We start from the raw sequence: 24,691 nt of genomic DNA, 5'->3' as shown, positions 1-24,691 counted from the left end.
ACAGCAGAAAAAAGAAGCAAGAGTGTTAAATAACTTAACATAGTCCTTCTCTAGATCAGTGGTCCATAATTCGTGATCATGGCTTTGATTGCTTATCCAACTGCAACTTATGGAAGGCACTTCTTCCAGTAGCATCAGTTCACAATGGCCCCGATTTACACATAGGATCGAAGCCGAGCCAGAATCTTGCATGTTATTGTTAAAAAAAGAACCGTTTTATCTATAATTATACAGTGTAATTCGTCATGTATAGAGCTTGATGCATCATTAGCAGCTTAATGGTGAAGCGTAACGAGCGACACGTCTAGTTCTACAACGTCGGGCGGCGTATTGAACTTGTTACTGTAATGCCCTGTCAGGTTTAGGAACGAAAAGATTTTTTTTTTCTTTGCATCTTACTTCGAATTTCTCGAACCAAGCAGTTCATGTAAATCTTACCACTTTATATTATTAGACTTGAAATTTCTTTTTTTTTTTTTTACAAAAAGCTTTTAGAAGCAGCACACATTCATCTATCAGGCTGTTTTTCGATGCTCGCTAATCGTCTTCATCGTAGTGCAAAAAGCGAGAGTTAAAAAGAGGAGGTGCAGCCGAGGACGCCGGCGTCTGGAGCTCACGTGTCTGCCGCCGTCACGTGTCTCAGGGCAGTTTTCTGAAAGGAAGAACCGTATGGTGCTCAGTTAGAAAGATGAATTCATTGTAATGCTCTTATTGCTTCATTAATGAATAATGTGCTTAAACTGTTCTAGTTTAAACCGAGGAAAGTCAATCGCTTAAAATATTAAACCACGATTAATCGCATAATTACGTTGCGATTATTCGCCGGTTAACTCATGAAATTTTTATCTGTTCTAAATATTCCTTAAATTAATACTTTTCAAGTTTTTAAATACTCTAATCAACATGGACAAACATGGACACTTAGTGAAAGCAAACTCAACATGCATGAAGACAAAATATTCTTATGAATGTTTTAAAGTAATTATGGAGTTTAAAGTTACGCAAATCATCAGGAGACCGAACGAAACTTTTGTTTCCACACGGACGGTTTTAAACGCCGGATATGTGCATCATGGCGGATTTTGGTGCTTGATTTGAGACTTGCCGCATCGGTAAAACACGTTTAGTGATTAAAATGTGTATTTATATATAAATATCTTAGTAAAGAAAGGATGTTGTGAATGAAACTGTGTTGAGAGGTTTATTTTAGCTTTATATATTTATTTAATTGTAATAAAAATGGAAAAAATGTATTTGCGTTAACGTGTTTTTTGGACTTTTTTAGAATTGAGAAGAAATGCTGTAAAGCAAAAGAAAAAGGGAGAAAAAAAAAAATCCCATGTGCCCAAGACTTCGGCACTACACCGTCTATGGTTTTGTGTTTTGAATAAAAGATGAACAATAAAACAACTTTTTCCACACCTGATAAAATAAATTTTAAGTTTATTCCTGTCCTTCTGTTTGTTATAAACACAACGACTTGACACTTGGATTATATTCCAGCTGTTACCTTCTCCGCCTCTGAAAATACAGGCGAATGATCCACTGTACAATGAAGGGCCAGAAGAGAGCAAAGGCTACGGTGCCTGGGGAAACCTCAAACGGCCACCAGGACGGCTTCTGCACACAAATACAAACATTAACATCACATATATAGATACAGTGCATTCGGAAAGCATTCACAGTGCTTCTCCACATTTTATTCAATGTGAAAGAAGTTTGTTTGAAATCTTTGCAAATTTATTACAAATATAAATATTCACAGTCTTTGTCATGACACATTTAAAATTGAGCTCAGGTGACTCCTGTTATCACTGATCATCCTTGAGATGTTTCTACAACTTGATCGGAGTCCACCTGTGGTACATTCAGTTGATTGGACATGATTTGGAAAGACACACACCTGTCTATAGAAGGTCTCACAGCTAAAAGTGTGTGCCAGAGCACAAACCAAACGTCCAAGGAATTGTCTGTAGACCTCAGAGACAGGATTGTATGGAGGCACAGATCTGGGGAAGGGAACAGAAACATTCTGCAGCATTGAAGGTCCCAATGAGCACAGTGACCTCCATCATCTGTAAATTGAGGAACCACCAGGACTGAGCGATCAGAGAGAAGGGCCTTAGTCAGAGAGTTGACCAAGAACCCAATGGTCACTCTGAAAGAGCTCCAGCATTTCTCTGTGGAGAAAGGAGAACCTTCCAGAAGAACATACATCTCTGCAGCACTTCACCAACCAGGCCTATATGGTAGAGTGGCCAGACAGAAGCTACTCCTCAGTAAAAAGCACAACATGACAGCCCACATGGAGTTTGCCAAAAGACACCTGAAGGACTCTCAGTCCACGAGAAACAAAGATTGAACTCTTCGGCCTGAGTGTAAAGCGTCATGTCTGGAGGAAACGATGCACCGATCATCACCTGGCCAATACCATCCCTACAGTAAAGCATGGTGGTGGCAGCATCATGCTGTGGGGATGTTTTTCAGTAGCAGGAACTGGGAGACTGGTTAGGATTGAGGGAAAGATGAATACACAATGTACAGAGACGTCCTTGATGAAAACCTGCTCCAGAGCGCTCTGGACCTCAGACTGGAGCAATGGTTAATCTTCCAACAGGACAACGAGCCAAAGCACACAGTCAAGATAACAAAGGAGTGTCTACGAGACGAACAAAGTATTGAGCAAAAGGCTGTAAATACTTATGTACATTTGATTGTTTTTTTTTTTTTGTTTGTTTTTTTACTTTTAATAAATTTGCAAAGATCTACAAAGTGCTGTGAATATATATATATATATAAATAAATATAAATAAAAGGGGTGTAGTGGTACACAAATTTGTACAGAACTTTTTTTTTAAGTACGATAAAATAAGTAGAACATATCTTTATAAAATGTAATATTAAATGTAAAACACACACACACACACACACACACACACACACACACACACCTATATTACCCAAATAGGGTCTACTAAATGTAAACCATTGAATAAAATGTTTTCATTTATTTTATTTTATTAGATTTGTGCCAATTAGATTTATTACTTCAATCAATATAAAAAATTAAATTGCATTAATTTGATTTATTCTATATTATTTTAATTAAATATTATTTTATTTATTATTTAAACATGCAGGCATTTTATTTAAAATTGTTAAAAAAAATTAAACTGTTCAAATTTTGAACACAAAAGTTAATAATATTAAACTGCATTAATAAAAAACAACAAGCAATTTTATGTTTTGCATTTATACCATCACTTAAAAACCACAGTACGTACTGAACGTATGTATTTTGTGTACCGTTACACCCCTAATATATATATATATAAAAACTGCAGTAAACATTTCTGTAATTTATGAACTTTGTACAGCCAGAAACTCAGACACAGTGATCTGTGGTAAACAGGTTGCTGTTAAGCAGGAAATCTGGCTCAGATTTGAGTATCAAAGTGCAGCCAGAATGATTGTAGGTCAGAAGTAAATCATGGCAGTTTAAAATGTGACGTGTTACACAACCCACCCTGTGAGTCCTGCTGGCTGGGGGGAGCAGATATTCTGAGGGCAAGGCCGCTGATCTCGCCTGAGAAGAGCAAATTGTGTAAAACACCAGAGTCAAAGGACTGTTTTACCCAGATCACTCTGGAGATCACTCATGTCGTCACTCTGGGATTTTATTAGTTACATTTAAAGAAATTGTGTGTATTTCTGAACCAAAATCTGCAGTGAAATCATGGTAAAAATTAGAGGTGACGACTTCACACAACAAAGTCCTAATCATTACCTAATCCCTACAACACACCAAATCCTAATAACATATCCCGACAACAAACCTAATCCTAACATAACCCTAATCCCTACAACACACCAAATCCTAACATAACCCGACAACAAACCTAATCCTAACATAACCCTAATCCCGACAACACACGTAATCCTAACATAACCCTAATCCCGACAACACACCTAATCCTAATAACATAACCCTAATCCCGACAACACACCTAATCCTAATAACATATCCCGACAACAAACCTAATCCTAACATAACCCTAATCCCGACAACACACGTAATCCTAACATAACCCTAATCCCGACAACACACCTAATCCTAATAACATAACCCTAATCCCGACAACACACCTAATCCTTACATAACCCTAATCCCGACAACACACCTAATCCTAATAACATAACCCTAATCCCTACAACACACCAAATCCTAATAACATATCCCGACAACAAACCTAATCCTAACATAACCCTAATCCCGACAACACACGTAATCCTAACATAACCCTAATCCCGACAACACACCTAATCCTAATAACATAACCCTAATCCCGACAACACACCTAATCCTAACATAACCCTAATCCCGACAACACGTAATCCTAACATAACCCTAATCCCGACAACACGTAATCCTAACATAACCCTAATCCCGACAACACACCTAATCCTTACATAACCCTAATCCCGACAACACACCAAATCCTAATAACATAACCCTAATCCCGACAACACACGTAATCCTAACATAACCCTAATCCCGACAACACACGTAATCCTAACATAACCCTAATCCCGACAACACACCTAATCCTAATAACATAACCCTAATCCCGACAACACACGTAATCCTAACATAACCCTAATCCCGACAACACACCTAATCCTAATAACATAACCCTAATCCCTACAACACACCAAATCCTAATAACATATCCCGACAACAAACCTAATCCTAACATAACCCTAATCCCGACAACACACGTAATCCTAACATAACCCTAATCCCGACAACACACCTAATCCTAATAACATAACCCTAATCCCGACAACACACCTAATCCTAACATAACCCTAATCCCGACAACACACCTAATCCTAATAACATAACCCTAATCCCGACAACACACCTAATCCTAATAACATAACCCTAATCCCGACAACACACGTAATCCTAACATAACCCTAATCCCGACAACACACCTAATCCTAACATAACCCTAATCCCGACAACACACGTAATCCTAACATAACCCTAATCCCGACAACACACGTAATCCTAACATAACCCTAATCCCGACAACACACCTAATCCTAACATAACCCTAATCCCGACAACACACCAAATCCTAATAACATAACCCTAATCCCGACAACACACCAAATCCTAATAACATAACCCTAATCCCGACAACACACGTAATCCTAACATAACCCTAATCCCGACAACACACGTAATCCTAACATAACCCTAATCCCGACAACACACCAAATCCTAATAACATAACCCTAATCCCGACAACACACGTAATCCTAACATAACCCTAATCCCGACAACACACCTAATCCTAATAACATAACCCTAATCCCGACAACACACCTAATCCTAACATAACCCTAATCCCGACAACACACCTAATCCTAATAACATAACCCTAATCCCTACAACACACCAAATCCTAATAACATATCCCGACAACAAACCTAATCCTAACATAACCCTAATCCCGACAACACACGTAATCCTAACATAACCCTAATCCCGACAACACACCTAATCCTAATAACATAACCCTAATCCCGACAACACACCTAATCCTAACATAACCCTAATCCCGACAACACACGTAATCCTAACATAACCCTAATCCCAACAACACACCTAATCCTTACATAACCCTAATCCCGACAACACACCTAATCCTAATAACATAACCCTAATCCCGACAACACACGTAATCCTAACATAACCCTAATCCCGACAACACACGTAATCCTAACATAACCCTAATCCCGACAACACACCTAATCCTAATAACATAACCCTAATCCCGACAACACACGTAATCCTAACATAACCCTAATCCCGACAACACACCTAATCCTAATAACATAACCCTAATCCCTACAACACACCAAATCCTAATAACATATCCCGACAACAAACCTAATCCTAACATAACCCTAATCCCGACAACACACGTAATCCTAACATAACCCTAATCCCGACAACACACCTAATCCTAATAACATAACCCTAATCCCGACAACACACCTAATCCTAACATAACCCTAATCCCGACAACACACCTAATCCTAATAACATAACCCTAATCCCGACAACACACGTAATCCTAACATAACCCTAATCCCGACAACACACCTAATCCTAACATAACCCTAATCCCGACAACACACGTAATCCTAACATAACCCTAATCCCGACAACACACGTAATCCTAACATAACCCTAATCCCGACAACACACCTAATCCTAACATAACCCTAATCCCGACAACACACCAAATCCTAATAACATAACCCTAATCCCGACAACACACCTAATCCTAACATAACCCTAATCCCGACAACACACCAAATCCTAACATAACCCTAATCCCGACAACACACCAAATCCTAATAACATAACCCTAATCCCGACAACACACCAAATCCTAATAACATAACCCTAATCCCGACAACACACCAAATCCTAATAACATAACCCTAATCCCGACAACACACCAAATCCTAATAACATAACCCTAATCCCGACAACACACCAAATCCTAATAACATAACCCTAATCCCGACAACACACCAAATCCTAATAACATAACCCTAATCCCGACAACACACCTAATCCTAATAACATAACCTAGTGCTAATATCATAACCATTATCCCAACAACACACTAAATCCTAATAACACATCCCGACAACACACCTAATCCTAACATAACCCTAATCCCGACAACACACCAAATCCTAATAACATAACCCTAATCCCGACAACACACCTAATCCTAACATAACCCTAATCCCGACAACACACCAAATCCTAATAACATAACCCTAATCCCGACAACACACGTAATCCTAACATAACCCTAATCCCGACAACACACGTAATCCTAACATAACCCTAATCCCGACAACACACCTAATCCTAACATAACCCTAATCCCGACAACACACCAAATCCTAATAACATAACCCTAATCCCGACAACACACCTAATCCTAATAACATAACCCTAATCCCGACAACACACCTAATCCTAACATAACCCTAATCCCGACAACACACCAAATCCTAATAACATAACCCTAATCCCGACAACACACCAAATCCTAATAACATAACCCTAATCCCGACAACACACCAAATCCTAATAACATAACCCTAATCCCGACAACACACGTAATCCTAACATAACCCTAATCCCGACAACACACCAAATCCTAATAACATAACCCTAATCCCGACAACACACCTAATCCTAATAACATAACCTAGTGCTAATATCATAACCATTATCCCAACAACACACCAAATCCTAATAACACATCCCGACAACAAGCCTAATCCTAACATAACTCTAATCCCGACAGCACACCTAATCCTAATAACATATCCCAAAAACACACCTAATCCTAATAACATATCCCGACAACACACCTAATCCTAACATAACCCTAATCCCGACAACACACCTAATCCTAATAACATAACCCTAATCCCGACAACACACCTAATCCTAACATAACCCTAATCCCGACAACACACCAAATCCTAATAACATAACCCTAATCCCGACAACACACCTAATCCTAATAACATAACCCTAATCCCGACAACACACCTAATCCTAACATAACCCTAATCCCGACAACACACCAAATCCTATTAACATAACCCTAATCCCGACAACACACCAAATCCTATTAACATAACCCTAATCCCGACAACACACCAAATCCTAATAACATAACCCTAATCCCGACAACACACCAAATCCTAATAACATAACCCTAATCCCGACAACACACCTAATCCTAATAACATAACCTAGTGCTAATATCATAACCATTATCCCAACAACACACCAAATCCTAATAACATATCCCGACAACAAGCCTAATCCTAACATAACCCTAATCCCGACAGCACACCTAATCCTAATAACATATCCCAAAAACACACCTAATCCTAATAACATATCCCAAAAACACACCTAATCCTAACAAAACCCTAATCCCGACAACACACCTAATCCTAATAACATAACCCTAATCCCCAAAACACCTAATCCTAACATAACCCTAATCCCGACAACACACCAAATCCTAATAACATAACCCTAATCCCGACAACACACCTAATCCTAATAACATAACTCTAATCCCGACAACACACCTAATCCTAACATAACCCTAATCCCGACAACACACCAAATCCTAATAACATAACCCTAATCCCGACAACACACCAAATCCTAATAACATATCCCGACAACAAGCCTAATCCTAACATAACCCTAATCCCGACAGCACACCTAATCCTAATAACATATCCCGACAACACACCTAATCCTAACATAACCCTAATCCCGACAACACACCAAATCCTAATAACATAACCCTAATCCCGACAACACACCTAATCCTAATAACATAACCCTAATCCCGACAACACACCTAATCCTAATAACATACCCTAGTGCTAATATCATAACCCTTATCCCAACAACACACCAAATCCTAATAACATATCCCGACAACAAGCCTAATCCTAACATAACCCTAATCCCGACAGCACACCTAATCCTAATAACATATCCCGACAACACACCAAATCCTAATAACATAACCCTAATCCCGACAACACACCAAATCCTAATAACATAACCCTAATCCCGACAACACACCTAATCCTAATAACATAACCCTAATCCCGACAACACACCTAATCCTAATAACATACCCTAGTGCTAATATCATAACCCTTATCCCAACAACACACCAAATCCTAATAACATATCCCGACAACAAGCCTAATCCTAACATAACCCTAATCCCGACAGCACACCTAATCCTAATAACATATCCCGACAACACACCAAATCCTAATAACATAACCCTAATCCCGACAACACACCTAATCCTAATAACATAACCCTAATCCCGACAACACACCTAATCCTAATAACATAACCCTAATCCCGACAACACACCCAATCCTAATAACATAACCCTAATCCCGACAACACACCCAATCCTAATAACATAACCCTAATCCCGACAACACACCCAATCCTAATAACATAACCCTAATCCCGACAACACACCAAATCCTAATAACATATCCCGACAACAAACTTAATCCTAACATAACCCTAATCCCAACAACACACCAAATCCTAATCACATAACCCTAATCCCAACAACACACCTAATCCTAATAACACACCAAATCCTGATAACATAACCCTAATCCCGACAACACACCTAATCCTAATAACATAACCCTAATCCCGACAACACACCTAATCCTAATAACATAACCCTAATCCCGACAACACACCTAATCCTAATAACATAACCCTAATCCCAACAACAAACCTAATCCTCGTAGCATAAACCCAAATCTCGATCATTAACCCCTACTCCTAATCATTTAAATCTAATCTTAATACTGAACCCAATTCAGATAAAGTAACCCTTATCATAATACACATAAAATTAATCCTGATAATTTAGCCCTAGTCCTAATAATTTAAAACAACTCCTACCAACATAAAAAACAATCCTAATAATATTCTAATGATAAAAAAAATCCTGATCATTTCAATCCAAACCATAATCATATAAACCTAATCCGAAACCTTAAAACCATTAGAAGATATCTGGTATATAATACAATCCTAAAGGTTAAATCCCAATCCTAATCATTTCTGGCTCAATCCGAAGAACTGAAACCTAATCCCATTTAGTTTGAACCTAATCCATATACCATAAAGCAAATTCTATATTGAATTCTAATTAAATTAAATCCTAATCAATCGAAGATTAAAATCAAATAAAATAAGTAAATAAATGACAATAAAATGTACTTTTATAGATAATTGCTCGTGTAAAAACTCCTACGACGGTATAAAAGCTTGTTTAATATCCCAGTGTTTGTGGAGATTAGAGATTACAGCACTCCAGCAGTGTTTCCTGTTGATAATAGATCCAGTGCTGGATGAGCTGCAGGTGTATTTGAACATCTTACCTGTGAGGCTGTAAGAGCCTCGAGTGTGTGCAGTCTCTCCAAGACGCTCTGCATGTCCTCCTGTAGTCGCGTTAACGCCGTCACGATCTGCTCATTCAGATCGCCGCCTCTGGCTCCATCCGACCCCCAGCGCTCCCCGTCACCTCCTGAACCCTGTAATGCCCCTGAGACCCCTGACCCTGAGCCTGAGGACCTGGACCCTGAAGTAGACGAAAAACCGATGTCTGCTAGGAAATAAAAGCTACTGCGTCTTTATTAATTTAGGTTTGTTACACAGTCAGGATGTACCTCGTCCTCTCCTGGTCACAGAGCTCCCGGGTCTACCTGTGCTCAGCCTGTTTCTCTGCACTCCTCCTTCTCCACTCGTCTTCCCATCTTCACCTCCGTGTTGAAGACCGTCCTGTTCTTTCAGCGGGATCTCAGAGTCTTGCAGCTCCACATGAGAGCACAGAGCGCTGTGGCTTCCCTTCAAAAAATATGTACAGAATATGTATTAGGGATGTGTATCTCTATAACTGAGGCCGATGTGATTCACATCTCGATGCATAGCCAAAGATACGATACATCAAAGATACATATGAAGCAGCTGCCGATGCGTAGGGCTCCTTTCACAAACTCTTTTCCTGTTGTGTGTGCAGGTAGTTACAGCTCTGCCTCTGCCATGTTAATCTGTATTCTATGTGACTCTCAGGACACGCCTCGGTCTCCGTAGTGTTGTGAGGCGTCAGAATTGAAAAAAGTCAGAACTGCGAGTAAAAAAGTTTGCAAACGCGAGGAAAAAAGTCAGAATCTTGAGAAATAAAGTAGGAATTGTAAGAAAAATAAGGCGGAATTGCGAGAAATAAAGTAGGAATTGCAAAAAATTTTATCGGAAATTGCGAGAAATGAAGTCGGAAATCTCAAGAAATAAAGTCGGAATTGCGAGAAATAAAGTCAGAATTGCAAGATATTAAGTCGGAAATAGCAATGAATAAAGGCGGAAATTGCGAGCAATCAAGTCAGAAATCGTGAGAAATAAAGTCGGAATTGCGGGAAATCAAGTCGGAAATTGCGAGAAATAAAGTCGGAATTGCGGGAAATTAAGTCAGAAATTGCGAGAAATAAAAGTCGGAATTGCAAAAAAGAAGTCGGAAATTGCAAAAAGGAAGTCGGAAATTGCAAGAAATAAAGTCGGAAATCGCGAGAACTAAAGTCGGAAATTGCGAGAACTAAAAGTCCGAATTGTGGGAACTTAAGTCAGAATTTAGCAAATTCTTTCTTTTTTTTATAGTATGGCCCTAAATGACCTTAATATAATATAACCTTTATATAAAGCATTAAGCATTACTGTGGAGTGTGACACAGCTGCACTATTGAGAATACCGGGGTTGCGTAGCTATAATTATATAGTGATGTTATTTGTATGGAGATAATTACATAATGTTCAGGAAAGGAGTCTCTGGTGTCAGCACTTTGTTAACAGCATACAATAAAGGAGTTTGGATATTTCGCTCTCGGAACACTCGATCATACTTATTCGGATGATTCACAAAGAAAGAAAAGTAAGGCTCGTTCGGTTATTAGGGAATGTCGTCTCACCTCCTCCGCACCAAACTGGTCCACAGAGTCGCAATAAACCTCGCTGTCCGAGTCTGAGGCCACGTGATGAGCGCAGAGCATGTCTTCATTATCATCTAGAAAAATTGAAATCGAATTAACTCTATGCTTTATTTCGTATTTATACAGTGTATCAGTGTATGAGATTTCTAGGGCCTTTTTGAAAAAGTCAGGTGTCCCAATACTTCTGTTTAAATCGTGTATTACAGGTGTCTATGTGCAGATTTGGCCACTGAGAATGCGCGTCAGGGGAAAACGGATCCCGCGGCACGTAGCAAAATTCTCAAACATTACCAGCAGGGGGCAGTCGTGTTTCGTTCCCACTTCTAGCGTTTACTGAAGCCGATAATATGCAAGCGACAGAGAACCGCTTTCTTAAGTATATTGTGTGTGTCAAATATGAATGATTCAGTTATTGATGGTTTTTACATGGGTGTTTAAACATTACTGTAGGGCTTTTATTGTGTTAAAAAGTCCATAGGATTATTTCAATGCGAGTCTGGTAAACACTACTAACAAAAAACGTTGGTTTTTTTTGACAGGTAATTATTATCGTTTGATCGTTAAAACAGCGTTTATATGATATGATCAGGAGAGTTTCAAATAAAATCCTAATAAAGACCACTAAATCACAGTGCTATTGTGTTCTTAAATCCTATTGGTCAGAAGGTGTTTATTCTTTTGTTTTATTGCGCTATTAATGTAAGTAAACCTACTTTTTACTTTCAAATGAAGTCAGACTGTTTATAGCTTCTAGAAAGTAAGGGGTGTATCATGATCTCTTCTAAAGTGTTTTATTCCCTATTCTAGCTCCAAATCCATTAAGCCTCATGAACCCTAGTGCTCTGTAGTGTCACCTGTTTTGTGGCCATTAACGTGTTGGATATCTCCGTCGTTCTCCTCCATGTCTTTTCCGTTCAAAACGGATTTGGAGCAGTGCGTGCCGTTCTGCAAGGGAAACTCGTTGTGCTCTGTAGCGCCGTTCGGAAGCCCTTTTCCCTCAGAGGACTTTTTCTTCAAGGCAGTGGCTAAAACATTAAAAATAAATAAATAATTAATTCCTAATCATATACGTACTTATACTCTTCTAAGTCTAAATTCTCGATTCTGATTGGCTGGAAGGTGCCGAAAAGTGTTGTTTTGTCAAATAAATGCGTGGCTCTTGAACAACTCTAACCATTTTAACATACAGTTCCAGGTCCGTCCACACAGAGTGAGAGCTGTTTAAACATTTCACATGGTGGATTTTTACTTAAATGGCGAATTTCACTATCTAAAAAAAAGCACAAGATGAGAAATAGAATGAAAAACGGCACCAGGAGTTAACACCGGCAGCTTTGTTCATTTATAGATGCACAACATCTCTCTCTCCAATCTTTCTCTTAATTCTTTTTCTAATAAATATTTATTAAAACTAGAGGTTGACCGATTCATTGGTTTTACTGATTAATCAGCACCAATCGTTGATTGCTGGAACTATCGGCTGCCGGCAAAAATCCATACCGATAGTTTTTCCGGGTTGCGATATTCAGTACGATAGCGGCCTCTACAGGCAAAACACTGACACCACATGCTGTTTGTTTTGACACACGAAACTGTATTAGTAAACAAACAATACTTCTAAAGCATTTAACTTCAGTTAATGTTACAAATGGAATCTTACTTTAAAGCGTTCACATAAAAACAAAGGCATGCTTTAAATGCCTTCATAAAACCCAGAGCATTAAAATTAGATTCATTTTTATAATAAGTTCAGTGCTCTTTTACAGGAAGTGTGTGTTTTTTATGCAGTATTAACTTGATTCAGTATCGGTTGATTAATCGGTTATCGGCAAGTACGATCCAACCTAGCGATCAGTATCGGTAAAACCGGTCAAACTCTAATTAAAACGTATGCAAATGTAATATTTTGGCACTACTTAATCGCTGTGTGTGATTCGAGCAGCTGAGTTTCTAGATAACGGTATGAAACCTTACACCAATTTAACGCACTCCGCTTCACATCTGGTGTTTTTTCACCTCCACATCACATATTAAAATTGTTAAACGCACACCTAGCGTTCAGTTTCCCTTCCTTCATTACCTTTTGGCAGCTGCTCATTCTCTTCTTCATTCTCATCATCTCCACTGTTGTCATCTTCTTCATCCTCATCGTCGTCGTCATTCTCAGCGCCATCCTCCTGCACCTTAATCTCGTTTGTGTTAATCTTCGGAGCTTCTGCTTTGATGGGAATGTGACCGTCCAAGGTTCCGTTCATTTCCATGGTTCTGATGATGCTTTTTGTGGTGCTCTTCGAAGGGGCAGACATCATGCTCCCGAGGCCTAAAGATCACCACAGTTGCACATGTTATTTGTGTTTATGACCTGGGGTCAAATCTAGTCTAGCATTTATCTATCACTAGTACAAACAGAAACTAATCTAGAAAACAATCTACATCTACAAACAAAAAAACAGCTACATGTGGATTTGAGATTTAGGAATCACCACTACGTCTTTAACATTACATTACATTACAGTATGTTCAGTACTGAGGGAGGAGGATCACAGGAGGAACACGTTTACTACACACTTGCCTTCCAACTGTCTAGCAAATCGTTCCAACTGGGCTGAGCAGCAAACCGAACACACATTCAGCATGTTAACATAAAAAAATCATAATGAAACAATTGGAAAACATGTATTTCACTACAGATTTACTCAGATGGAGAGTATAAATTGACATCAGGAAGTCATGGATCAGTTTTCATTCATAAACTTCAATAATGATCCGATCTCTCAAAGTACACAGACGTTTAATTCGACAGACGATACTCTGTGTCTCATTTGTTAGGGTTGCAAAAGGACGGAAAATAGGGATTTATTCTGGGGAATATTCCACGTTGGAAACTTAAACTGGTAAGTTTATCGGAATTAACAGAAATGTACGAGAATTTATGGGAATTAATTAGAGATTTTGGGAAATTTATGTCAACTGTATCATATACAAACATAAATATAAACATTTTGTTTGGTCAAAAGCTCGCACACATACAGATTTTTTTTATTACATTTTTGACTTGATTTAATTGTTAATATACTTTTGTTGCACAATAGCTTACACAGCACAAAAAAAGTGTTAAATACAAATTTATGGATTATTTTTGTAATTTATATGAATACTCGTCAAAATGGACTTTTTTCACATTATTTTGTACACAACCCTAATTATTGTATGTCTAAGAGATGCATTTAAAGCAAACAAAGTGTGATGATGTGATATGTTGGGCAAACCAGCCAGCTCTCCTTCAGTGGGACTAACAGGCACAAAGGCCACACCTCCTTCAGTGGGACTAACAGGCACAAAGGCCACACCTCTTTCAGTGGGACTAACAGGCACAAAGGCCACACCTCCTTCAGTGGGACTAACAGGCACAAAGGCCACACCTCCTTCAGTGGGACTAACAGGCACAAAGGCCACACCTCCTTCAGTGGGACTAACAGGCACAAAGGCCACACCTCTTTCAGTGGGACTAACAGGCACAAAGGCCACACCTCCTTCAGTGGGACTAACAGGCACAAAGGCCACACCTCTTTCAGTGGGACTAACAGGCACAAAGGCCACACCTCCTTCAGTGGGACTAACAGGCACAAAGGCCACACCTCCTTCAGTGGGACTAACAGGCACAAAGGCCACACCTCTTTCAGTGGGACTAACAGGCACAAAGGCCACACCTCCTTCAGTGGGACTAACAGGCACAAAGGCCACACCTCCTTCAGTGGGACTAACAGGCACAAAGGCCACACCTCTTTCAGTGGGACCTCTATTAGTGGGACTGGACAAACACAAAGACCAAAAGAATGGACTGATTCATAGGTCACTGGGACGAATTAATAGGTGACAGTGCCCACCGTTTACGCCAACCATGATGAACATCTCACCTGCGGTCAGGTCTGACACTTGGTTGATCTTCTTCTTCTCATCTACCAACTCATAGAATGGCCCAAGAACCTGCAGCAGCTGTTCCACCTGCTCGGTCATGGGCATGCTTTCAAGAATCTGAAAAGAAAAGAAAAAAATAAATACAACCTTTAGATATTTTGTTTCAGACCGAAACCGGAAATGAACAAACGGACACCGTTACCAGTTTGAGGTCATCCACATACGCGGTCATGGCCTCTTCCTTTGGCATATCTCCAAGTGCATTCCATGCATCCCTACAACACACACACACACACACACACACACACATATACACATACACAAAAGGTAAATGCTTTCTCTGCAGTATTAGGCAAGTCTTGATTTTCCACACTCCTGAGGAACGCTCAGGTTTCTGGTGGACTGTGAACTGTGGTTTTCAAGGGTGCTCACATGGTCATGTTGCAGGTAGCCAGTGTATGAAAGCAAACTAACAGGTGTGAACGAACCTCGGAGTGCTGAGCAAGTTCACTCTGACATTCGCACAGCTACTGCAAAAACATCTCTGGCATGTTTAGACATAACACTGGTTCTACCTGAAAGTGACCAATTACTTGTGACCAATACTGGACGCGCTCGAGAAACAGTTTCGTGACGAGAAATCGATTTGCATAGAAAATACTTTCTATGCAAATCGATTTCTCGTCACTAAACTGTTTCTCGAGCGCGTTCTCTCAGCACCGCTGCTGCTACGTAAACATGACGTATCACAACACTACGGAGACCGAGGCGTGTCCTGAGAGTCACATAGAATACAGATTATCATGGCAGAGGTAGAGCTGCAACTTCCTGCACACACAATAGGAAAATAAACATCTGGTTTTATTTCATCTATTAAATGTTTGGGTTTTTTGCACTACAAAAGCCTGTTTGTGAAAGGGCCATGCGTTAGAAGTCAGAAGGCTCTTAAGTTATAATTAATAAGCATAATAAATTGCATAGCATCATATTTTCTTCATTGAATTGCATCGAAATCGGATCACACTGCATCATAATCGCGGTGAATCGTATCTGTAATAATACCTTATAACGTCTTTGTTAATTGTTATAGTAAACAAATACATAACGCCTAATAAATCATTATGCTGGTTCACAGAACACATTATAACAGTTGCTCATAAGGACATTATAGTCATTATATTACGTGTATTAACAAAATAGGACACTGTTATTGTTCGTAAATACTCACAGTTCCACGAATATTCAATTATAAAGCAAAACTACACAGTATGTCTTCCTAGGGTCAAGTCACATGTCTGGTCATAAACGCATTATAACAACTAATGTCATATTTGGATGCCTGGATGTTTTTCGTTAAAATTGCTTTATAAGATACTTTAATGCGGGAAAAAAATGAGATGTATGAATGAGAGTAAATACAAATACAAATAAAATGAGGTAAACACAACCTCAGATGTACAACATGACATATTACACCATGGTATTATCTTCTTTTTTTTTTACAAAAATGAACCCAAATGGAGACTCCATGAGTAAAAATTCAAGGATTATACCACAGGATTCAGGAGGATACGTCGCAGTCAAGACACAAACAATAATGCAACGGTGGCTGCTCATTAATCTGAAAAAAATTTGAAAGCTCGTGGTGTACTGTGAGGAAAATTATTCACAAGTGGAACACTTTTAAGACAGTTTCCACTTTTTAGAGGAGTGAAAGTTCCATCAACTTTAACTGAAGGTCAGACAGTGCAATGTTCAGAGAAAATGAAGGCCAAATGGAGGCCAAAGTGGAGATGTTTAGCAGTAATGCACAGCGCAACATGTGGCTAAATCCAAACACAGCTTGAATTTTGAAGGTACCCTTCATATAAAATCAGACACTATGACATAACTGTTTATAAGTGTTTAGTTTTCATGTACATGACCCTTCATGAAGTAGATGTAGGTCAAAATCTATACGTCTTATTGTCATGTCTCATTACAATGTTAACATTTCTTAAAAAAAAAAAAAAAAAAAGAAGTTATAATGCACTATAGACTATGATATATAGAAGATAATGTAGACTGTAAACATGCTCATGCATGAAACTTTATACTTCATAATGGCGAGTTATATAACGTATTATATTGCTTGTGACATTTTGATCATTTTGTATATCTCCTGTGTTCATTCCTACTAGAGGTCCAACGATTTATCGGTTCTGATGCTTGATTGCTTGAACTACGGGCAACAATCCATACCAATAGTTTTTCCGGGTTGCATTATACAGTACAAGGGCGGCCTCTAAAGGCGAAATCTTTAATGCCACGTGCTATTTATCTGAACTGTCTTTTTAACTCATTTTGGATGTAACTGTTTTTAAACATTACTTTTTTTTTTCAGTTCAAATGCACCTTTTATTTTTCTTTATATTTCTTAATATATATATATATATATTTCCTATTTATTTCATTTAGCACATTATGATTCCGTAGTGTTTATATTAATGTAATAAAGTTCAGTACTATTTTACATAGAATGTTATGTTGCTTGTTTTTTTTTTATCCATTTAAAAAAATATCGTTTGAATAATCGGTTATCAGCAAGCACGATACAACCAAGCTATCGATACCAATAAAATCTACAAACTCAAAATCGGTCGACCTTCAATTCCTACAAACTGATTCTTTTTATGCATTTGTTGAAAAGTCGCAAATCAGTTACTCGCTGAGGCCACAAAGAATGTGTCGTATACCCGGTGGGTTCAAAGACCAAATCCAGAGGACTCATGCTTACTATCTCGTAACACAAGATTTATTGAATAACAAAAACATAAAAAACACAAATACAAGTGCTTAAAGCCAAAAGAAAGACTGGTGTGATATGCAGTGTTTGGGTACCATTTGACTTTGCCAACAGGATCCCAAAAGCCTGGGCGAGGAATGTTGCATGGCCCCTGCGTCACCTGCTTGTAGTAGCTGTAGAATTTTAGCATCATTTCGTTGGACGGCTGAAAGGAACCTGCGAGGAATCAGATGGTGGTGATTAGATGGTGGTAACGGACCATCGTGTGTCATCAAGAATAACGTCACTGCTGTGTTGTAAATCTTAAATGTAATGCTTTAAATGACCAGAAACATTCATCCAAAGCAGATTTTCATTTAGCCACGCCCACAAAACCCCACAGATGCCTGGGCCCTTGGAGAGTTTTTAATGCTGAAAAAGAAATGCTTATCACATTTTTGCTCAACTACGAGGTGATATCAAAAAGTTTCGAGACTAGTCTTGTCACACACCAACAGATGGCAGCACAAGGCTGCATGCACAGTCACAGGGAGCACCAACCTTCATAATTGTCCTATGTACATCGTGTGCTGTGCAACTGTACATTCTGTCACAAGCTCTCCTCACACGTGAGTTACTCGACGGAAAACAACACAATCGCCCCTGCCATGAAAGTATGGATTAGTTTGGCTGGGATGTGCCCTGGCAGCTGGATGAGGGTGAAGAAAGCTTCAGGGCAGGTCCCCTGCGGAGTTTGTGGCCCATCCCCTTCTACATCTGCACTCGATATTAGTGTGGATCTCATGCAGGTCAGAAAGGCTATGGACCTCGCAACTAGCAACAGACTGCAGAAACCAGAAACCGTCTACGACCAGGTGTTGCATAGGGGAACCCCTTTGTATAAAACATGAAGAACCCGAAAGTCTTTTGAGAGCTGCTTGCCTAATTTTCACGAGAAAGAGGAAGAGTTGCACCACGATCCTTGAGGAAATTTCCTCTTGCAAACAGAATATAAAAAAAACCTTATAAACTTGTATGAAGACAATGTAAATAAATCCAACCCCCACTGTGACAGATTGAAGTTTCCCTTTCCATGATCTGTGACTGACACAGGAGCATCTTGGCATCTTAAATATTGAGATTCTGTAAAACTATATTCTGTTCTAAATTAATTCTGCTCATTAATTATTGATTGGTTTTGGGTGGGTCGATAATGCGCCGTACTTAAAGCGTGCAGGCGATTTAGATGATTTCATTTGATTAACGTGTAAATTGTGAATCCATTTCATTTTAACAACAAATTTAATTAGCGCGAGTTTATGAGCGCGGCGTGCATTTCTGTTTGACCATTTGGGGGGGAAAAACGCATTTATTCACGATGTCCTTGTTTTAACTCAGATATATATAAAAAAAAAATAATAATAATAATAATAATAAACTCCACCGAAAAACTTTTTTAATCACGAAATATTTGTTTTACAAATGAGCCAAGTTTTAAATCGGCACCAAACTCCGCCATGATGCGCACATCCGGCAATTAAAACCGTCCGTGTGGAAACATCGCCCGTTCCGTTCGGTGTCCTGGCGATTTACATCATTTAAAACACCACAATTATTTTAAAAAGTTTAAGAGAATATTTAGTCTTCATGCTCCATGTTAAGTTTGGTTTCACTGATAATTAACATACATTTGCATAAAACATCAATATTTTATTCAAGTATTTAAAACTTAAAAATGATTCATTTGCGGTACATTTAGAACAAATACAAAATGTGCGATTAATCTCGACTAGTACTCGAGTTAACTCGTGACAATCGAGTATTTAACCGAATAATCGAGATATTTTATTCGATCGACAGCCCGAATAAAAATACAGTTTTAAATTTCTTCTCCACTTCCTTTGTTGACTCCAATCTTGTTATATAGACCTGTGGTAAATCGGGACTCGCGCTATCTATATTCCGTATAGGGCAAAAACTAAATTAATAAAAATAATGCAGAACAAACCCGCTAAAACGTACAAAAGAAGAAAGCTCGAAACAGACGAGACAGACGTCAGCGCCATTCGCTTTCTGAATACCGAATCTGCATTTGTGATTTGTCTCATTATCATAAATCACATGAGGATTTTGGTTTAAGTGCAGAACACATTAGACTCGAGTCATATGGACTGTAGAGTTCATTTCATTCATTTTTTAGCATTATATATTATATAATTGCATTATTAGTAAAGTTAAATGACAATTAGATTTTAGATTTTTCACTTGGAATTTTTACTTCGAGTACATTTTTAATGCAGTGTTTTTTTTTACTTGAGTAGATTTTTAGATCTTGTACTTTAGATCTTGTACTTGAGTCAAATTGTATTGAAGTAACAGCTGAATATTTGATGAATTATGACTCACCGTTTGCAGGCAAACTCTGGATCACTTTGACCGCAGCGTCAAACCTTTGCTCGTGGATCGATCTGGACTCATCCTCCATCGTGGATCTTATCAAAAAAAATAAACAGATTGTCACATCAAACCTGGGGGAGAGGGGGGGAGAGAGGAAGAGAGAGAGAGGGAGAGAGAGAGAGAAATATGAACAGCTGTGTATATGAGTATGTGTGGAGGTTGCAGCTCAGTGGGTAAGGCATTAGATGGGAAGGTCATGAGTTCAAATCTCAGCACCACCAATCTACAACTATTGGGCCCCTAAGTAAGGCCCTTATGTCGTAAATGCCCAATTGTACGTCGCTTAAAGTATATAGGGTGAGTATATATATATATATATATATATATATATATATATATATATATATATATATATATATATATATATATATATATATATTATATTAACCAAGGCAATTAATAAACTACTGCATAAGACGCTTATTATTATTTATAAGAGTTATTTACATGGTTATAATCTTGCTCACAACAGGCACGATACAAGAACATGCACCAAAACATCCTTTATGTCCTTAACGACACATCAAACATGGCGACACACAACTATACACCTCGATTCTACACAAACAACGCAACGGAACAAATCATAATAATACAAAAACAAAAATAATTCATAACAATAACAACAGAAACAACTCAACCCCCTTACCGTCTCTTCAGCACCTGCGAGGAAGAAGGCGACTTCGGAAAACTGTACCTGCGACAAAACCCCTAATGAACACCCGTAGCGATGTTGGGAATTGTAGTTTAATTGGATACAAATAAACTAAGCGTAAAGGGTCAACAAAATACAGGTACCACAATGCATTGCGCAAGGGTCCGGATAATCCAGAAGTGTAGTCAGGACATCGGCTTGACTCTCTGCCCTGGAAAAGCTTTAAATGTTTCCAGTGTTACACAAGCATTCATGAAAGATTGTTTAGTGGTTCTGATGTTTAACCGATGATAGATTATGGTCTGTATTAGTCGCAAAAGTGCAGAATTATTTCTGAAACCGGATTAAAGACTATACTATAAAACTACATATACCAAGATTCATTTCGCGTTATTATTAATACTCGCGTTTCTTCGATAAATAGTCTCGCTTCGTTTTACATGAAATCGGGAACACAGTCTTATAATTTTATTGTTATTTTAATTAACATTATAATTAAATGGCGTGTTATTATTGTATGTAACGACTTTCTTAAACTGTATTAACGACGCACACACGTTCAGAACAAATCAGAAGCCGCCCTCTCATCCGGGCATTCTGGCTGCATACCCCTTCCTCCCTTCCTTTTTTCCGAACCCCCCCCCATAGGTTGGATGGAGAGTATTTGTGAACAGCAGTTTTCAGTTCTTTCCACAGATTCTCGATTGGATTCAGGTCTGGATCAGAACAGAAAATTGATCTGTATGGAAGAAGGGGTGAAGATAAATGTGCAGCTGCCAACTTTCAAATATTTGTCCCATGATTGATAAATAAATCTATCTATCTATCTATCTATCTATCTATCTATCTATCTATCTATCTATCTATCTATCTATCTATCTATCTATCTATCTATCTATCTATCTATCTATCTATCACAATGTGCATTTAAGACAAACACCCTTAGCAATCTATATATAGGCGTGTACATGATAACTGGGATTTTGTTCCCTGCATAACCTCAACAATAATGGAACAATAATGAATGAATATCCGGATGTCTGGATGAATTTCATTTAGAGTCTGGTTCCTCACAAGGTTTCCTTCTCATCTATTCGGAGGGAGGTTTTTATCCTTCACCAATGTCCCCTGTCTCACTCATTGTGAATAAACCTATAAACTAACGAATACATTTTAAATTAAAATTGATGTACATTTAAAGCTGCTTTGTGACAATGTCCATAATAAAAACGCTATACAAATAAAACTGAATTGTGTGTGTGTGTGTGTGTGTGTGTGTGTGTGTGTGTGTGTGTGTGTGTGTGTGTTTGTTTTACATTTAATAAAATTTTCAAAAGATATGATCTACTTAACTATTCTACTATTCTACAGCATATTTGTAGTATGCAGTAGAACAGTCATTTACTCCCTTGATATGTGGAATGAATAGAAATTCTTGAACCAAACGATCAACATTGCGAGACCCGTAAAACCGGGCATCCGCAAAACACCGGCCTGCTAATCGTATTTCCGGTACGGAGTGATTCTCCACAGTGACACTGCGCTAACTCCACTTTCTTTTTTATACTCCTGCCATTGTTGTGTATGTTTTCATGTTTAATAATGATGTACAAAAAGCTCATAAAGTGCCAGACGGAGAGTAACGATCTTGTGGTCCGCCACTTAATACACTCTTGAGGGGACTCAGATTTGAACTCAGATATTCTGCACGTAAAAAAGGACTGCATTCGGTACACGTGTGCACCAGACCAAGAGCCCTGTAAAGATTTCGGTATGAAGACGTGTACGGTTACACCCTGAATATATACATATACATATATATATATATATATATATATATATATATATATATATATATATATATATATATATATATATATATCACTTTTATTATGCTTTTATACTTTATATTTGTAATTATTATAAAATTTTTTGATTCTATTTTCAATACATGTTGGACAGTCGTAATAAGCATTTCACTACATGCCATACTCTCTATGAACGTTTAAGTGACATACAATTTTGATCATTGACCATTGAACAGTACACCACAACAATGACAGAACCTTTTGTGCTTTCTTCCTCATTAGAATAGAATTAACTCTCAGAGAGTTTTTTTTTCTTGGCACAAAACAAATAAATATATATATTTTATGAGATTTTGATCTGTGCAAAGCTTCTTTAGGACAATATTTTATTGAATTTCTTCTGGGTAAAACTAGAAAAAGATAAAAAGATAAAATAATAAAAAAAAATTGACAGACATACAGACAGACAGACACTTAGACAGACAGACAGACAGACAGACAGACAGACAGATAGACAGATAGATAGATAGATAGATAGATAGATAGATAGATAGATAGATAGATAGATAGATAGATAGATAGATAGATAGATTGATTGATTGATTGATTGATTGATTTCCTGATGTTCACTACACGAAACCATAGCAACTTCCCGTGCACACTAACGTACTACACAGTATGCCAGTATGCCGGAAATTGCGCTCGCTCCAGTCATGGCGCTGTATACTACTTAGAATGAAAGTGTGCGTAAACAGGAAATCTCTCAAAATATCAAACAATATAGCAAGAAGAGAAAAAAACAATTCATGCTTGAAATATAAAAGAGAATAACACTTTTCTCGATGTATTTTAGTAGTTTAGCTTTGGGATCATCCTGGGAACAACCTTGCATACTAGGCAGTATGTCAGAAATAGTGCGCTTGCTAAGGCGTTAAATACTAACTAGTATGCAAGTGTGTGTGGGGGTAGAGCGCTCTAGCAGGAATCCTAAACACCAGAGGAGGGAGCTTTTGCCTTGCGTTTGCCCTGCTTTCGAGTGTGTGTGTGTGTGTGTGTGTGTGTGTGTTTCAGGACCCGGGCTTGTGTGGCTTCTATCAAAGGGAAGAGCAGGAGTTAGTATGCGGAGACATGTAAGATGGCAGAGCTGCAGATGTTGCTAGAGGAAGAGATTCCTGCCGGGAAAAGAGCTTTATTAGAGAGTTACCAAAACCTAACCAGGGTCGCGGACTACTGCGAGAACAACTATGTCCAGGTAAAAAAGTGAAAAGCGCTTTGAATTCGCTGATGTGTGTGTGAGTGTGTGTGTATCTATGTATGTATGTATGTATGTATGTATATGTAGTGCGCGTACTTGCGTGCGCGCTCCCGCGCTGCTCCTCTATTGTCGGGAACAGGGAGAAACATGGACCGGAAATAATA

At 38.4% G+C, this 24,691-nt stretch overlaps 2 protein-coding genes across 18 annotated transcripts in view; one reads left to right on the top strand and one right to left on the bottom strand.

The window, feature by feature from the left end:
- On the bottom strand, positions 1-24,691 carry acbd5a (acyl-CoA binding domain containing 5a). 7 transcript variants are annotated; one of them, XM_083546792.1, is made up of 13 exons: positions 24,624-24,691; positions 20,759-20,880; positions 18,469-18,589; positions 15,791-15,863; positions 15,588-15,705; positions 13,751-13,990; positions 12,525-12,695; positions 11,650-11,744; positions 10,360-10,537; positions 10,072-10,271; positions 3,527-3,586; positions 1,511-1,620; positions 1-652 (listed from the first exon to the last, which is right to left on the bottom strand). In XM_083546792.1, exons 1-13 carry the CDS (start codon positions 24,674-24,676, stop codon positions 640-642), a joined length of 1,554 nt encoding a protein of 517 aa, XP_083402918.1. In that variant the 5' UTR covers positions 24,677-24,691; the 3' UTR covers positions 1-639. The 7 variants fall into 7 exon arrangements, with proteins under 7 accessions (XP_083402918.1, XP_083402919.1, XP_083402922.1 ...); XM_083546793.1 differs by having other exon boundaries at positions 20,759-20,844; XM_083546796.1 differs by lacking the exon at positions 24,624-24,691 and adding an exon at positions 21,459-21,540 and having other exon boundaries at positions 20,759-20,844.
- The window catches only part of abi1a (abl-interactor 1a), a 55,969-nt gene continuing 55,572 nt past the window's right edge, over positions 24,295-24,691 (top strand). For 4 of the 11 annotated variants that reach the window (XM_083546886.1, XM_083546894.1, XM_083546891.1 and 1 more), the window contains exon 1: positions 24,295-24,524. In XM_083546886.1, coding sequence (XP_083403012.1) covers positions 24,408-24,524 — 117 coding nt within the window. In that variant the 5' untranslated portion in view covers positions 24,295-24,407. The remainder of the gene's footprint in view (positions 24,525-24,691) is intronic. The other 7 variants (XM_083546890.1, XM_083546884.1, XM_083546892.1 and 4 more) reach the window with 5 other exon arrangements.

Source organism: Silurus aristotelis, assembly GCF_946808225.1.
Source record: "Silurus aristotelis genome assembly, chromosome: 1".
NCBI lineage: Eukaryota > Metazoa > Chordata > Actinopteri > Siluriformes > Siluridae > Silurus > Silurus aristotelis.
Note: the sequence above shows the minus strand (reverse complement) of the source record. Positions and strands in the feature narration are given on the sequence as shown.